This window comes from Crocodylus porosus, unplaced genomic scaffold (genome assembly GCF_001723895.1).
Source record: "Crocodylus porosus isolate Cpor-Errol unplaced genomic scaffold, CroPor_comp1, whole genome shotgun sequence".
Lineage (NCBI taxonomy): Eukaryota > Metazoa > Chordata > Crocodylia > Crocodylidae > Crocodylus > Crocodylus porosus.
Window position 1 is genome coordinate 1,336,877 of NW_017728911.1, and position 18,114 is coordinate 1,354,990.

General features: G+C 42.5%; 2 protein-coding genes across 4 annotated transcripts in view; both read left to right on the top strand.

Annotated features, from left to right (window-relative positions):
• TRIM69 (tripartite motif containing 69) overlaps positions 1 to 18,114 on the top strand; it is a 26,623-nt gene extending 8,509 nt beyond the window's left edge. For 2 of the 3 annotated variants that reach the window (XM_019533242.1, XM_019533243.1), the window contains exon 6: positions 1,621 to 4,721. In XM_019533242.1, coding sequence (XP_019388787.1) covers positions 1,621 to 2,171 — 551 coding nt within the window. In that variant the 3' untranslated portion in view covers positions 2,172 to 4,721. Of the gene's footprint in view, positions 1 to 1,620; positions 4,722 to 18,103 lie in introns of those variants that run through there. The other variant, XR_002100710.1, reaches the window with a different exon arrangement.
• TERB2 (telomere repeat binding bouquet formation protein 2) lies at positions 5,024 to 13,787 on the top strand. Its single transcript, XM_019533244.1, has 7 exons — positions 5,024 to 5,114; positions 5,757 to 5,838; positions 8,639 to 8,778; positions 10,521 to 10,582; positions 11,297 to 11,382; positions 12,195 to 12,283; positions 13,249 to 13,787. Exons 1-7 carry the CDS (start codon positions 5,051 to 5,053, stop codon positions 13,392 to 13,394), a joined length of 669 nt encoding a protein of 222 aa, XP_019388789.1. The 5' UTR covers positions 5,024 to 5,050; the 3' UTR covers positions 13,395 to 13,787.

The following is an 18,114-nucleotide window of genomic DNA, read 5'->3' on the forward strand; positions in this document are numbered from 1 at the left end:
TTTTCCTTCAGTTTCCAACCCCCCCCTTCCCTCTCTCATTAAGGAGACAAGGAGGGCTGGCAGCCGTGCTTATTCAGAGGACAACACTATTGATGGGAGCTAACAGCTATTGATAATGCATTTTTAATAATATTTCTAACACTATTAGAGTTTGTGAAACTATTTTTCCAAACCAAAATTTGGGGCTGAAACCCGTGAGTTTCCTTGTACCTACCTATTACACTTCATTTAGAAGGAAGGGTATGAACTCTGACATATTACACTGCATTTGTATTTCACTCTATAACCACTGCTCTGAGCCACTGAGCATTGTAAATGAGAGCAGGGAGACTTGTCTATGCTCACATCGTCCCCCCTGCTGGTCTCCAGGCAGCCAGAAGGACAAATCAACCCTTATTTAGAATGAAGATGACTGAGGAATGGAAGGGGAGTGTGAGGAACGTGGGGAGAGAGATGTGCAGAAGCCAGAAGGGGCAGGAAGCAGTGGGAGACAGGAGAGGCTGGCTGGAGGTAATGGAGGAAGAAGGAGACAGGAGGGGAGGGGCTTGGATAAGAGTCAAGCGGAGGGAACAAGGAACTGTATGCATGAGTAGATAGCCACATATGGCAGAGAGGCTAATACAAGCACAGGAGGAGAGGAACAGGGAAGTAGGATTCACAGAAGCAGGGCGGTAGAGAGAATAAGACTTGGTTAAGACTGCTGAATGTCCTCTTGGAGAAATGGGTTCTGTCCTTGCCTCTGCCACAGAGTTCCTGGGTGATTCTGGGTAAATCACTTAAACCCAGGTGTTTACATCTGGCTACTTACTGTGTGTTCTTCACTTTCTGAGGGCCCAATGTAATGTACCTGGACCCAAATTTGTAGAACTGATAAACACAAGTGTTGCTGAAGTCAATCTGAATTGAGATTTGAACACAATATGGTTTAAAAATGTAATTCCCTTCTCTGGAAAATCAGAGAAGGGACATGATCTGATTTCTAGTTCTAGTCCTAGTTCTGCTATAAATGTCTTTGATAGTCTTGAGCCATCTCTCTGGACTTTGGTTAACCCATACATAAAATATGATACCTAGCAAACAGAGGCCTTAGAACCCTTGTGAAATATGGTTTGAGAAATGTAAAGCCTTAACACTAGTTAGCTGAAGAGTATGGTTACAACTTCTGGATTCAGATCAGTGATCTCTCCTCTAGCCTAAATTAAGTTCTAAGGTGGGAAAACACAGTATAACTTGATTAAAGAGGAAAAGAATTTTAAGAAAGTACTGTTTGTTAGTGGAAACAGGCAAAAGAAAACATATTTTTTTCCTCCTTTACTTCCTGCCCATTCCTGTCATACAGTTTCCTCTCTCCAGCTGAACTCTTCCTATAGTTTTAACTTGAGTTTGGTTAAACCTTCACTACATGGTCTGAGTTACTGTAGTGCTGAGGTCTGCTATTCTGGACAGCTTTACAGAACCTGGTTTATCTGATTCCACCTGCTTGGAATGTAAAAATATTGGATAAGAGGGAATTTGTTTTCTAGTGGTTATTGTGGCATTATGGTATGGACCCCGGTACTTTGTAAAGAAAAAAACAGTTCAAATGCTCTCCCTGATAATTATTTTTTACTCTTTAACTAGGTCTGTCCTCTATAACTCTGGATCCTAATACAGCACATCCAAATCTCATTCTGTCTGAAGATCTGACCTGTGTGAGACATGACAACACAAAGCAGATGCTCCCAGACACTCCAGAGCGGTTTGACTCCAGTGTTGCTGTCCTGGGATCTGAAGGGTTCACCTCAGGAAAACATTATTGGGAAGTGGAAGTAAAGAACAAGACAAAATGGACTTTGGGAGTGGTTAAGGAGTCCATTAACCGGAAAGGGAACAACACATTAACACCCATGGATGGATACTGGCTTATAAAGCTGAGGAACAGGAATGAACTTAAAGCACTGGATAGACTCACCACGAGTCTGACACTGAACACTAACCTTTCTAAGGTTGGGGTGTATCTGGACTATGAGGGGGGACAGGTGTCTTTTTATGATGCTAATAGGATGTCTCATATCTATACTTTCATGGACACTTTCACAGGGGAAACTTATCCATGCTTTTGTCCATGTTTGAATGACTCTGGAGAGAACAGTGAACCACTGAAAATCTTCAGCAAGAGGGACCAGATATAACAGCAACTCCACTGGTAAAACACATGTTTGTAGACACCAGTGTTTGAAGCCATAGGCCTTATAAAATTAATAGCATGTCATTCTCTAAAACTGGTGAAAATGCTGCATATAGCTTTGCAGTCCCTTCCAACCCACAAAGCATCATTAGTGTTTAGCTTGTATCACTCTTACCTTTGATATTTTCTAGTATAGGGGAATAGTCTGGGGATTGGAAGGGTTTTCAGGTAACACTGATGGGCAGGAACTTTGCCTTGTCTGAGTTCTGGCTTATCTCACTGTTCTGTGCTGAGGGACAACCATACTCCTCATTTGACAAATATAACCAGATCTTTTGGGCTGGGATCTTGAAAGGGTGGGAAACAAACTGAGCAAGTCCAGCGAGGATGGGGTAAGAAACCACTAAGGAGCCAGATGAGAGTGGGATTTGGCTAAAATACAGGGAAGAGGGGATATTTGGATAATGGAGTATAAATCCTAGCAAGGCGTTGAAGTATTGTGGGAAGAGTGATGAAAATTACTATATTTCCATTATTGTTCAATGGTTAAGGGGACCTTCTTTGGCAAGGGTTAGGTCAGTCTTCTCTCTGCATATATAATAGGCTCACATGTCCAGTGCTGGGGATATTCTGTTTAGTCATTTTAGTGCTTGACATACCATTCTCTATATACATGCAATTTAAGATGATAAAATTAGAAACAGGTAGGGGCAAAGGTGAAATACAAAGAACAACAGAGGATTTCTGACAGCTACAGACATTTTATTGCTAAACACAACTGGGGCAAAAAAAGTGGACCGGGGTGACCAATTGTAATAAAGTTGGAACAGGTTACCACTGGCTGCTGGCAATGAGCCAGATCTTTAAAGGGATTTAGGTATCTAAGGATACAGGGAGCTGCCTACTGGGATTTTGTAAGACACTTATGTGCACTTATGTGTAAATTCAACTAAGTGCCCGTTTGCATGTTTAGGTGCCTAAATATACCACAATTGACAAATCTGGCCTAGGAACTCAGCAAGGCCAAAAAGAGAGAGATTTTTTTCCCCCAGCTACCTATTGCCATTTTGGAGGTATCAGCTCAACCTCTGTCTTGTCTCTGTATCAGAATGCCAAGTTCCGCTGTCCTGTCATGTAAAGTGTTTTTTCCCTCCCAGCGTAAGCTCTATTAAGTTATGAATGAGGAGGATCTAGGAAGTCAGACCACAGCACTACTGAAATATATAGGCATGAGAAAGACGCTAACCTCTTAACTTTGAAGTCAATAGCAAACTTTCAAAAACCTGAATGGGGGAAGGACAATCACCAGATCTTCTTGTGATTAAGAATTTTAAAACCCTCAAAAGTAGTGCAGAAAAGTGGGAGAATGGAGTGGAATGTAAAAATATCCAGATATTGGGGATCTGGGAAGGAGGAGATATTCCATATGTGGCTAGAGATATCTGCTAATGATCATTACTATTCAAGAAGCCCCCTACATATAGAATATGCTATAGAGTGCCCTTAACAGCAGTTCTATTATATTTGAATAATAAAAAAACCTTCACTCTTAATGCTTCTGAGGAAAATTAAAGTAAGCTACTGAAATTCTAACAGGAATCCTTAGTTTGAGATAAGAGCACTATGAAAGGAAAATACTTGTGTCCTGATTCTTTTCTGATTTGTAGCAGTTTTATACCGCTCTGTAAAGAAGTATTAAGTATTTATGCTCAGGGTTATATACATGTTGATGTCACTGTTTTTCAGGTTTAAAGTTGAAAATATATATTACTGATTTCATTTCTGGTTAATTCTTATTGTTTATTAAGTCACGGGTTGAATATTGGAATGCTGGTTACTGGAGCATCATTTCAAACTGCGTTTTCTGTATAGCATTTGATTATGGAGTTTAGACAGGTATTTAGATAAAGGAAGTGCTAAGCATTTTAAATGTTAACTCAGCTGAAAGCTGTATGCTAGAATTTCTGTTCTCCAGCTGGGTGTTATCTGCTTGGCCTTTTTGTGAGTTTACTCTTATTGGGCACTAATAGAGATAAGGCCACAGAATATATGTGTGCAGTAGTGTTATGATGCATCAATCAGTTTGCTTGTTCTTTTTTATGAAACTCTTGATTGCTAAAGGGTGCAGCTTGTATGCAGAACAATTTGCAAAATATAAATAAATAGAAGAAAACTGATGTGCAAAGATAACATCACATTCTGTTTATAATCAATATGCAATTTATTATTTTCATTTTGCGATGGAAGCATTTTATAGCCTGTTTTACGTGCAAGAGAGAAAAAAAGTGGTTTCAAAACAGTATATAAAGTGATAAAACCAAACCAGTAACTCTTGGTCAGTTGTTTTTCAGCCTCAAGTTGACCTAAAGTAGAAGTGGACTGAGTCCTTGCCAGGACTGCCCTTTATTTGTAAAATGACACAACATTTGAGATGGCTCTTGTTTTATTGCGAAGCTGTCTGGCTGTCGATACACACAGAGCCGTCTCTCCTGAGGGCAAGCAGGGGCTCTGCGTGGTGGGACGTCTCCCCTCTACAGACCGTGCGTCTCTCATTTCTGGCCTTGTGCACCTGTGATTAGCCGGGCTGGGCTGGACTGGGCTTGGGGTGGACGGAGGGGCGTGCTGTGGAGCTGTTGAAGGACACGGTGTGCAGAGTTAGCATCTTCAAAACCTTCCTCAAGCACCTCCCAGAGAACTAGCTTGGCCCTGCCCTCCCCTTCCTCCTTTAGGAGAGGGTGCTGACCAGCAGTGCTCTCTGCTCCCCTCCTCTGCAGGCCCGTTGCCCCACCCCCCACCGGCCTGGCCTGGCCTGGCCTTGGCCCTCTCCTCAGTGACTCAGGAGAAGAGCAGGGGGAAGGCAAGGCGGCCTCCCCTGGCAGCGGGATGTTCAGGAGCTGCAGTGCCTGGTTCTCCCAAAGCGTCGGCCAGGAGCTCTGTGACTTCTGGGGTGAGGGGGGAGCGTGGGGGTCCCCTCAGCGAGGCGGAGAGGCAGGGGGCTGGTGCCTTCCCTGCCCTGAGGGAGAAGGCAGAGAAACAAACCCTTGAGGAGCAGGGAACCACAATCCCACCTGCGAGAAGGGTGGTAGCCAGAGCAGCTCCCTCCCTTCTGGTAATGGCTGCATGTGCCTGGTTAGAGGTAGACCGGAGCTGCTGGCCTCCCTCCTGCCATCTCTTGGCAGACACTGCTCCCCCTTGCCAACCTGATCTGAGAAAAGAGCTTGGGGAGGGTGTCTGTGGACCCAGCTGGGGTGAAGAAAGCTGGGGAAGGCCTGTCTGCTCCCCTCCAGCTGCCAGGATGGCTTGTGGAAACCACTTCAGCCAACATAAGCCAGAGGATGCCTTTGGCAAGCTGTAGAGCACAGAAAGGGCAAGGGCAGCTTTCTCTCCTCCCTCCTGTTCTTGCTCTGAGCAGAGCCCTCCCACTGGGAACAAAGCTCCTGAAACCGGGTAAAAGAAGGGCCAAATGCTTGAGCTCAAACAAAAGCCACTGAAGAAGTGAAGTAGGGAAGATAAGATTGATATGAAGGCATATACCCCAGGGATCTACTACCTGAGGTACCTCATACTCTCCTTGTGAACTCTTTTTCAGTGGCTGAAGGAGGAGTGATCACAAATCATCGTGATGCCGATTACCTGTTCAGTAGCAATGCCTCATGCCCTGATACACAGAGGTATCCCTTGGAATGGTTGCTACTTAGCTGTTTTGCTCTGTTCTTATCTATCCAATACTTTTGGATGTGCACCAACTCTAATTCCCCACTACCTTATTTTCTGAAAGAATCTACAGCAAATAAGTCTCCTACCTTTTCCTGGTTTAATTATGGACTACCTGTTATGAGAATCTCCTGACTACACTTCTCAAAATATTGTACATTCTGCATCTGTTATTACATGTACTGCACAGTATATAAATCTAACCTCTTGGAGTATCTCAGCTATGCAATTAATTACAGATAACTAGACAAACATAATGTAAGACAAAAGATTAACACAAATGACTGTGTTAAATAACAATCCCAATATTTGAGAGAGAAATTAAAAACACAGGATGAAACCCTTAAAAGAGACTGTCTGGGCGTGTCTACACGTGGTTTTGCACATGCCTAAATTTAATGCGCATTTGTTTAATGTATATTAAGGCAATTAAGGTGCATGTCTACACATGCATGCACTATGGTGCATTAACATGATGCGGACACTGTCTTGGGACTAAACTTAGTCCCAAATCAGTTAACATACACAGCATTAATGCCTTAGTACATCTACATGTGCATTAAGGCACTTCAGCTATTCGTGCATAAATAGCCTATAATCACCATTTTGAAGGTGCATTAATGACACACACATGTAGACCTGCACCCTTAATGCACTTTAAAAATGGCTAATGTGCCTTAAATTGGCATGTGTAGATGTACCCTCTGTTCCCATTGAAATCAAATGATTGAAATGGGAAATTAAAATAAATAAAACTCTCAATCCCACTGAATTAATTTCCCATTTCAATCAATTCACATTGAAGTCAATGAGAGCTATTTATTTCAATGGGGAACAGAGATTGGTTAATTCTGGGCTCTTTTGAAAATCACATTCACAATAAGCAGTAGCTCAGCTGTGTTGGAGAGGATATGTAGTTGTTTGTAAAAACATATCAGGTTTTTTCCCCTCATACAAAAGTTGTGCAGCTTTAACAGTACTATCAAAGTAAAGCAATACAACCCCCTTAGTTCAGACAGATTTCTACCATTAAAAGTGTTTGTACTGATATTGCTTATTCCTATACAGGAAGGGAATAAAATATACTGATGTACTGATGCAACTACATCCACATTGAGGGTTATATTGATGCAACCATTTAAGTAAAAACAAAACAAAACAAAACACACATTTAACTGAACCTTGGTATAAAATTCTGTGTAGAGCAGGGTTTTGGTCACGGGTCAAGTATTTAAACCTGAGTGTGTTTAGTTTCCAAAGCCAACTTTCGTTCTGCTGTGAAGTGAAATCTTGGGTCTCATATACTCTCCCCACTGGTTTTTGGGAGCCAAATGATAACCTTAAGTTCTGGTATTTTTGCTGATCTCATTCCTTACGCTACAGCACAACTAGGAAGGAAAGAAAACAAAAGGCATAGCAAATTAAATTATTAAAAGCAAAATAGGAAAAAAGTGAGAACATAGCTTGCTAGAGATAAAAAGGCTGATTTGTGAAGGAAATACATTTTATTTTCAGTTTGCCAAATTATTACTAATGGAATTGAACAACGCATAGAAAACAAAAGGAGATGTGACAATATTTTGGAAGGATAACTGCAAAACTTAGAAATGAAGGAAACTATCCCATCCTTAAGTTACTATTTATGTTAAATATTTAAGTTAGTATCAGGTAAATATATATTACCCATGATATACAAAGAGGATGTTGGATCTACTTACTTAAGCAATATGCACCAAGTTCTCCAGATAAAAGGGTTCAGGAGGATAATTCAAGTTATTTCCTAAAAACCTAAACCTGATCCTTATCTGCTTAGTTTTTAGGACACCCAACCAGGCTGCAGTCATGAGCTCCAGCCCTGATCTGAATCTGCTGAGTGTGTTTTGATGATATTATGGCAGACACAGAACCTTTCTGAGTATGGGGCTGTCCCCATGCTGATCATCAAATGTGTTATGTGCAGGTTGTAATGTGTATGTGATGGCTTTGAAACATTTAAAATATATTAACTACTCTTCAAAGGACAGGCACCATTTCTTTGGCAAGTTGCATAACTATACCAATTAGTGCATAATGGTGAACTTTCATCTGACCTCCCAGTGCTTTACCTCATGCTTTAGAATGATGTTGGGACTGAGTCTGGAGTTTTGGTAGAATCCCATATATGAAATAACAGTTATCATTCACACAATAACACACCAATTAACACTTTTCTTATCCCATGTTTTGGTGCTAAAAATAATGGAAGTTTACCATTCCCTATGATGTGAAGGTGTAAGGAGTTCATGATTTTCCTACAACACCTGATAAACTATCACAATTATCAGCTATCTGGCAGAGTTCTATGTGGTTTAGTTCTCCTAGAGAAAACATAGAACCCTGAATTCAGATCTTGAAATGAAAGAAAATAAAATGTCTTTCAAATAATTTGTGTTAAAAATATATCTATAATTTCAATTTCAACATATTAAATAGTCTGGTCATAATTTTTGGATCTGTAAATGTTTTGTGTGTCTGTGACAATTCTTTGCTCACCTTTAGAAGCTGAATACTTACACGCTGAAAACATCCCCACTGGATTTTAACAATGTTAAAGATGTTTAATGTAACTTCAATATCCTTCCAAACCCTTGCTTGTTCAAAATATTTTATCCAAGCCACGTGTGTCATCCACCAGGGTAAACTGATCGTTCAGACATTCAGTATTTTGTGTTTTTTTCATGTTTGCTTTTATAAACACATTTTGCCTTTCCCCTCTAGAATTCACAAGAGCTGTGATTATATTGAAGGGAAAGCTACTGTATTTCACTCCTGTTATCTCTCTGCAAATGCCAGCTCCGAAATGAAGCAGACTGTGCTTTTAGGTCACTTCATCCTTCCTCCTGCCTGCTTGCAAGAAGGTTAGAGAAAATACATAAATGTGCACACACAATTTCCACATTGTTTTAAACCACTGTGGAAGCATAGCGACATGGAGGTCCATCATCTGAGGTGCCTCTGCTCAGGTGCCCTGGGAGCAATAAGGAGCAATCCTATGATTAGCTTCCCACAGTTCTGCAGTGCAGAAGGATGAGAGCTAAGTGCTATCAGCAGTGCTTATTGTTTTACTTGGTGCTGTCCAAGGGTAAGCAGTGAGAAGTAGTTTTGACTATAGAAGAAGCTGAAGTTAACTCTGTTATATAGTAAATGCTGCTTCCTAGTGATCTCCCTTAAGGTCCCTGTTGAAATTCATTCATAGCACCTGACTAATTAGGCTGTTCCTACAATAGCTTATGAATTTTTTAACAAGTTAGTCTACAGGTGCTACTCTGCCCTGCCTTCTGCCTGACTTCAGACTAATACAACTAGTTACCTTTCTTCCTCCAGGCTCCTTGAAGACAAGGCAGGTTTGATACAAAATACAAAATAAGGATTGTTATAAAAAGTATGGTGCTTATCTGTTAGAATCATAAAATCATAGCAAATTAGGGTTGGAAGGGATCTCAGGAGGTCATCTAGTCCAACCCCCTGCTCAAAGCAGGACTATCCTCAATTAGATCATCCCAGCCAAGACTTTGTCTAGCTGCATCTTAAAAACCTTCAAGGATGGAAATCCCACAACCTGTGGAATTTCACAGAGGACAAGGCAAGAAATAATGAATTTAACTTGCAACAAGGGAAGCTTAGGTTGGATGTTAGGAAGAACTATCTAATTATGCAGGTGGCTAAGCATAGAAGCAGGCCACCTGGGGAGGCTGTGGAATCCGTATCACTGGAAGTTTTGAAGTGCAGGCCAGTCAAGCACTTGGCTGGGGTAGTGTAGGTAGAGATGATCCTGCCTTGAGCAGGGAGTTGGACTAGATGATTTCTGTGGTATTTTCCAGTCTTACTTTCTATGATGTGATTAGCCATCACACAACTATTGTTTGCTCAGAGAAGGGTAATTGTTTGTTGCTTAACCAATGAGTGGGTACTTGGAGTTGCCCCTGTGTTTGGAACTGCAGTTCCTTGTATCTTGAGAGTTGATCCAGTCTGATTTCTCTTGCTCTCCTGCTTTCCTTACGATCCAGAGAGGATGTCCTCAGCTACTTCACTGTTCTTCATTTTTTCTGTTCTCATTTAAAAAATTTCAGCAGGACATGGTTGGCTGTTAAATACTTTCTTGTTAGTTTTTGTGTTTGGAGTCAGATTTTCAGAAACACTAATTTTGGGTGCTCATTTTAAGGTGCTTAATTTCAGAGGTGTTGTAGATCCACGTCTAAGGCCTGGATGTATATTAACCTATACCCCTAACACTGTGGACTTTCCATCTATATATTACCTCTCCTTGTTCCATAAGATCTCATAAGTGAATCATTAGGAATAGACTGAATGAGGTCAGGAAGGTGAACTGTGACCACGTACTCATGAGGTTGAACTCCACACTATTAATCTTTTTTATTTTTGTTCCTACTTAGCAAAGATTTCTGGAAAGATCACCCCTGTTAACTCTCTTTAGTTCCCTTTGCAAGTCCTCAGTCAGAATTTTTATTCTGTATCTTATCATTATATGACTTGAAACTTTAGAAAAGACCATCTCTTGTTAAGGGACTGATTTGTTTTTTTGTTGTATAGGTTGCACCATACCATTATGCTTTTGATATGATCTTTCTTTTCATTCCAGAAATTAAAAGAAAAATTGGTAGTTTTATATGGGAACAGATGAATAATTCCCAGATAGAACAGGTAAGACAGTACTAAATGCAATCTTGCCCTACTGAAAACAATGGTAAAGTCACCATGACTTCAGCTGGAGCCAGGCTTTCACTGCAGAGCTGTAAGGGAAATACTGGGCAAAAAATGCTGCCTGCCTTGCTTATCATATTATGAAAATTAAGCTGTGTGCTTCTGCTTTTTGCCTACTGCATATGCCCCTTTGAGAGCATAGCATGTAGGGGAGCAAATGGGTAGAACTTCTGCAAAAATGGATTTAGGGAAGTAACCTTCATCCTGTCTGATTGCAGTGCTTGTTTACTTTGGGTGACATAGTGGTTGTCTCTGGTAAGAGGCAGCAGGAGCTGCAGAGCAATCATTTGAGGTGGCCTGTTTCTCTTTCAGAGTGATATTATTCTCATGTGTAGCCCTGAGATGCAGCACACTGTGTAATAGTTTTGGACGGGGTAGTCTAAAAGTAGCACAACTGTGAGCTTAGTATAGTGGTCATGTTGATGGGAGTCTCGTGATGGTGGTGAGTGAGGACCACCTGAACTTCCTTGGGGAAGTTCCACTGATGTTGATCCTCTCAGAAGACTGGTGACAGTCAGAAATATTTAAAATGATGATCATTAGAAGCACTTTCCTTTGCTTCCTTAACAAACTGCATCAAGACAGACAGTGCTGTTCACCAATCAGCTACATTAAATTGTTTAATTAATTAAAATTTTCCTTGCTATTCCACAGCTTGAAATATTGACACCAGCTGAAATAAAAACTGTTGGGGAAGAGGAGGAGCAAAGAATAAGGGGCAAACAAGACCTGACTAGAAGGTATTCCTTTTATTCTCACTGCTGGATGACTTAATCCTGGTTTTTAGCACTTGCACACATGACGCATACAATATCAAAGAGCTGTTGACTCTGGATTCTAAGGGTCACTATTTACATGCCAATGTTAATGATTTTTACCACTGATCATGTTAGGAGAAGCATCCAATTAATATGTTTTTTATCAGGACCTTAAACTGTATTTTACTTTTTTCCCCAATATATTGTCCCTCTGCTGAAGCTTTCAATGTCTGCAGTGCAAGTGTCTGTTGTTCAATAAAAGTACAATAAAAACTGAAGATCCAGAGCCTGACTAATGTAAAATTAATAAAACAAAGGGGACTATTTGCAATTATTTAATACATTAGACAACACATGTCTAATAAAAATTGCTGTATAATTTCCAGTTTAGCATACAAGGTTCTTCAGGTAGTTGTGATAACTTTTATTAGACTAACTGAGTAGTTGGAAAAAAGTTCTTTGCAAGCTTTCGGGTGCAATCGCCCTTCTTCAGGCATAGGAAGTCTCTGCTGTTCTGTTAGAGTCTGTTGGACAGACTTCCTATGCCTGAAGAAGAGTGATTGGTAGGAGTCTAGTGATCGTCTCCCACCAAGCCAGAAGATCATGCTATGAAGTTTAGGTCATCAACCCGGGCTGTAGATTGGCAACTGAATAGAAAAAAACCTGAAAAAGCTGTGAATAGCTGACCTTGTGGGCAGAGCCCATTCCTAAAAGTATGCTTTCCAAAGCATAAAACCTAAGAAAAAAAAGACAGTGGGTTTTTTTTTTTGTTTGCTTGTTTTTAAATATAACAGTATAGAAAAACCAGTTGCAAGACAGCCAGCAGGAAAGAAGCTATCATGCTATCCACTACAAGACTACCCAGTGAACAACATGGTGACAGGTAATTATCAGCATAGGGCAATGGAGACCAACCTTTTTGGCAGATGTGCCACAAATTAAAACCCCTGCCCACCCTTCCCTTGCCTGATTGGCCACTCTGCTCTGTCCTGTGCTCCCTGCCCAGTCTATTGCACTGCTTTCTGCTCCCTGCCTATTCAGCCACTGTGTTGCCTGCTCCTTCCTTGATATGCCACAAGCCATGCACAGGTTCTACACATGCCACTTTTGGCACATGTGCCACAGGCTGGACACTCCTGGCATAGAGTGGGGCTTGAGCATTTATATGAATGCTATTAATGCCCTGCTATAGCCAAACACTCAAGCACAGACTGAAGTACTTAACTAAAAGAGGACCTGAGAGGTGCTCACTTTTCTCTAGGGCAGTGGGAGTTGCACATATTTCTCAGCAAACCATCCCTCTATGCATCCCATGAGATGATGTTTAACACAATTGAGCAGTTTTATCTCAAATGGGAAAGTATAATAACTTACCAGGCATTCCCGTGTTTGATGCTGTCAATGTCTGCAAGTTCTAATATTGTATATTTTGCCTCATGTTCTAGAACAGTGGTTCTTAACCATTTTAGACTCAAGGCATCCTTTGTTAGACTCGACCCCATTTCTTCTCAAGACCCCATGTCATTTCTTTGCTTTCACTCATTTCTCAACTATGGAAAAATAATAAAGCAATTCTACTGTTGTGGAGCACTCAGACCATGAGTCAGAATGTTTTTGACACAAGGGATTCCTACTGGAAATCTCTGGGTTTATGTTGTAAATCATGTATAAGTGTTTGTACTTTTAGCAGTGCTAATATTGCATGACACCCCTTAAGAATCTAATGATACAGCATGATGCAGCAGCATCACCCTGGTTGAGAATCGCTGCTCTAGAAAATCCAGTAACTAACACTAACTCCACAGTTTCTATGCTGTTTATGGCTACATATATATTTTCATTTTGCAGGTCATGTCCCTGCTAGTGAGATGAGGAAGTACGTTGGAGAACTATGTGATTTCATTCCAGGCACTTCGGATTATGTGGCCTATTGGGTTCAAGATGAAATTAATATTTTCTCTGATGTGAAAAATAAATTGAAAAGAAAATTATAAATGACAGAGATAAAAAATGGGATTTTGGGTTGTCAACAATGTTATCAAATATAAGTGTGTCCATTCCGGTTGACATCATCTTTAGTGTTTTAAATGCCTACTTTTTTTTTCTCTCTATTGATTGATTACTCTGAATTTCACTGAAATGACACTTAACATTTTGTTAGTTTGGGAATTGAAGGTGGAGGTTGTGAATTCTAATTTGAATTTCTACTTCTTTTGGCATTTTCCAGCTAACCCAGGCTAGTTTTACTTACATTGATTCATCCTCAGTGTGCCATAATTTCTTGGACGCTCATAACATTTGAACAAACTGGTTATATTTGCTGTGAAAATCTTCTCGTTTGTTATCCTCTTAAAATTTGTATTTTGTATCAAAATTAAATATAGACTCTGAAATCATTGTGCAATGTTTGCTTTTTTTCAGGTAACTAATTTCAGTTTTAATTTGACTCCTCTTGCAGGATTTTTTTGTTTCCTTTTGTCACTGAAAAGAAAAGAATCTTCTTAGTTATTCTGTCTACTAAACGACTAGGGTTTCTTCTCAAGATATAGCTCACAGTCAGTAACTCTGCCTTTCTGTAAGGAGGAAGATGCTAAGCCAAATTCAGGTCTATCACATATTATCTACTAACTCCATAGGTGTATGTGAGTGTGACTGAGGCAAATTTCCCTCTCAATACACATGTACATAGAGTGCATTTAGTGAAAAGGAGTCTGTCGAAACTATTTGCTTGCACAAAGTAAATCCATGGATTCCCTCATTTTCATTGTCAAATAAACCTTAAACCACAATTGAAGTTATCCCAGATAGCAACAGAACTACTATTTATTGTACATTGGCACCCTCTTGTGAAGATTGTGAAGAACTGCATATAGTGGCATCCATTTTTATAATAGAACTATAATTGTCTAAAAGTTAGACTAATACAGAGCTTGTACAACTCTGATCTGATTTTGAAGTCATTCAAAGCAGCTGTATTCTGACTTCAGTAGAGTTTTAACATAGATGTGAGGTGGAGTTAGGGAGACTGAAAAAAATGAGCCGATCAGGAAACCGCTGTCTCCATCTCTCTTGCCCTAGGCCAGTAAGTTTGATTGTGGATAATGACCATGTATGAAATTTGAACATTGTAATGGATCTAACAAAAACTGGCCTTGAACAGCCCTTCCTAGTTTGGTTCTAGGAAATTTTCCTCCTCCTTGTGTTGGGATAATGGGCAAACCTGGCTGGGTTTCTATGATGCCTGGGGGCTGGGCTCGCTGCATGCTACCTAGTGTCAAGAAAGTCCCTTCCTAGGCTGAGGGAATGTCTATCTCCCTTGTGCTCCTAGCAGGCTGCTATAAAGGGCAGAATTGCTTTGTCCAAGTAGCTTTGTTGCCTTGCTCCTAACCCTCTTTCTTCATAGCTCTCCTTTTACCTGCTCTTCTTCTCCATGCCCCCTGCCTGCCAATCCACATTCTGCTCTGCTCTCTCTTCCAGGTCCTTGCCTCTGGTGATACTTCCCCCAAACCTAGAGCTCCATTTAAAGTCTAAGGCCTCAAGCAGCATTAAGGGACAGATGGGTAGCAGCATAATGTAGTGTTGCGTCATGGGAATGGCTGTGGGCAGTATTGAACGGTCACGGCCTGTTCATGGCTCGGACTAGATTGTTCACTAGCCACAGGAGTGAGGCAGGCAGCTTTGGATACAGATGGCTTTGGGAAAAGGCAGTCAGGTATCATTGGGTCCTATACTTTCCTTCTGGTTCTTTCACACTGAAGTGCCCCTCATTTACCTTTGCAGGTTTCCTTTTGGTGTTGATGGGCATTGGCATGTCTGTATGTGCACAGGGGCATGTATGTACACACATTAGCACAGCCCACTCAGTAGGGTTCAGGGAACTCTTACTTTGGCAGAAAAGGATGAAAGAAAGCATGAAAAACCACCAAATGTATACATGAATAAGCTGGGGCACTTCAGTTCTATACATCAGGGGTTTCGCTCCTCCCTTCCTCCGACCCACTCATCCAACTTTGACTGGTAGAAATCTAGGACCCAGTTCCCTAACAAACCCCACACACCCAAAGTTAGTCTCAGGGTATCTAAGGGGCACCAGATGGCTCTCCTCTGCCGGTGCTGTTCTACCAGGTCCTAGCCCAAGAAACAGCTCCATGACCCAGATCAGAGATCCCAGCTCACTTTCTTCAGCTCAGTGGGTTAAGGTGCTGTTGCAGCCCAGTTAGCCTTTGCCACAGATCCAGCTCAGGTCTAGTCAGCCCCTCGTGTTGGTTACTTCAGGATCGAAGCACCTGTTGGGATGTACAAAGTTGAAACAAGTACTGAGGGGTCTGTTCAGGACTAGAGTAGCATCGTGGCCCCGGTGTGTTCTGGCACATGAGTAAGGAGTGGTGCAATCTGTTCAAGATTTACAGCAGACTAGCTGGTTCCTAGAGCTTACCTGAGGGTTTGTATGAAACTTTTGGCTAGGCTGGTTGTAGCAGGGTGTGAGGGAGCAAAATATGTATGTTGTATTCTGTTGGAAACTGGAGGAAAGCATTCTAATGGGTGATATCAGCACTGGTCACAGGCAGGTGCCTTAGGATCATAGGACAGCAGGACTGGAAGGGACTTCACAAGCTCATCTAGTTCAGCCCCCTGCTCAAGGCCCGAGCATCCCTGATCAAACCATTCCAGCCAAGTGTCTGTCTAACCTGCTCTTGAAAGTTTCCAAAGATGGAGATTTCACAATATCTCTAGGTAGCTGCTTCTAATATTTGACTACCCCCATAGCTCTTTTTGTACAGTGTTGCAAAATGTTGGTTGCCCAGTTTCAGCCAAATGTTGTTATGTTTGTAACATCCAACCCCTGGGGTTCAGCTCCTCCATAAAAATCCTCTTTGCAGGAATCAGTGCAGCCAGTGCCAGCTCAGCACAGGGCAAGGCCAAGCCCAGCAGCACCAATGGCCCCATGGCACCTGGAGTGGCAGGGAAAGCGCTTCTGAAGCTGCTAGTTGGAGCTTCCCTGGGGGAATCTTCCCCACCCCACAACCCCTTTGCCCTGACAAGCTGCTTGCAGTGGGCTGTAGGCTTCCAGCTAGGGCCCTCCCAAGGGCAGGGCTGGGCCATGTAGCCATAGCCCCATGTGCATCGTGTGCCAAGCTTTTGTCAGGGCCCTTGTATGATCCTTTGAGGAAAAGAGTCTCAGGCTTCAGTCTCCCCTTCCACATCCCCTCAGCACAGTGTTTTATGAGAGGTTCAGATGCTTTGTCACTAGTGTCACACTGGCAGACATGGCCATTCAGTGCAGTGCCAGAGAAGGCTCCTGTGCTGGGAGAGCTGGGATTGAGACCCCAAAGTGTGCATGCCACAACCAGCGAGCCCAGCCCTCTGTTCGCCAGGCTGAGAGCCACTGTCAGTCCCTGCTGAGCTGGCTGGGTTGGACATCAGCTTGTGGCCCCGAGATGTCAGGCTAGGCACTAGCACATCCCTGGGGCAGGCAGAGCCCCTCCACTGGGCTGGGGTGAATGTGCACCCAGAGATGTCATTTCTGTGTCAGGACATTGTAGAATCTCAGCTACAGCCTCCTCCTCCCCACAAACACTCCTCACACCCCACAGTGTCGTGGAGCCCAGATCAAGGCTGCTGTGGCTGAGGAGATGAGAAAGCGTTTGCAGTCCCCTGTGCGGGATGCTAGTGTGCAGTGTGCCGTGTATTTGCTGCAGTACCTCAGAGACAGAGGAGTGTTCCCTGTGCTCATTCACCATCTGTCTGGACCAGTGCAAATGTGCTGGGAAAGCATAACGGCATATCGGAGATTGCATTGGCCTGGATACCAAACGCAAGCTCTTCCATTTCCTTCTTTTAGGTGTCTTGGGTCTTGAATGGGGCTGGGTGGGCATTGAAACCCTGCTCCTCACATGTCACATAAGAGCAGTGACTACCATTGGAGTTAGGGGTAAGGGAGGGCAAACACTGAGCCATGAGCTCCCAGAACGACGCTGTGAGGAAATATCCCGGGGACATCCAAAGATGTAAAAGCAACAGAGTTGGGTAGTGATGTTGTCTTTTGTGTAGCGTTGGTGAGAGCAGTATTGGGAGCCATAACTGGGTCCGGGGTTGCATGTGGGAAGAGGTGGGAAATTAGGAGTGGTGCCTATAGGTATCACAGCAGAGATTCAAAGCTTCGAGAGATGCCTTACAGCATGGTGTCAACAATATGGCCCATGAGCTGGATCCAGCCCACAGAGCCATGTCCTCTGATCTGCAGGGCTCCTGGAGGGGCCAGGAATTTGCGGTGGGACAAGCAGATAAGGAAACGCCACTTAATTGCAGGGTGTGGAGCCTGCATGGATGTGTGCTTCAGCACTGGGGGAGTGAATGATGGCTGCGTTAATCCCTGAGACCCCCTGAGCTGACACCGATCTGCTCCGACCACAGCTGCCACTGCTCCTACATCTGTGAGAGGGGTCTGGATCTACCCCTGAGTGCCAGGGGGAGGCTAAGTGGGTTTATTTCCAAAGGCCCTGTTTATTCCAATGGAAAAGACTCTGAAGATGCCTGTGAGGGATACAGAGTTGGGTCTTCCCAACCCACCTGAGTGCCTTGAACACCATAAAGCCTTTGCTCTTGCAACATGCTCACCATCTCTCTTCTATTTCTCCCTCTGGCCTTGACAGAAAGACCAAGCTGGAGCATGGTTCCTGGTTGTGCCCAAGAGCTTGCAAAGAACATTTTTTT

Excerpts from the sequence above, each read along its gene's own strand:
- TERB2 (XM_019533244.1), top strand. The coding sequence starts at position 5,051 with ATGTTCAGGAGCTGCAGTGCCTGGTTCTCCCAAAGCGTCGGCCAGGAG. Across the intron at positions 11,383-12,194 it reads AAACAAGACCTGACTAGAAG|TATAGAAAAACCAGTTGCAA; the intron begins GTATTCCTTTTA and ends TAAATATAACAG. Across the intron at positions 12,284-13,248 it reads AGTGAACAACATGGTGACAG|GTCATGTCCCTGCTAGTGAG; the intron begins GTAATTATCAGC and ends TTCATTTTGCAG.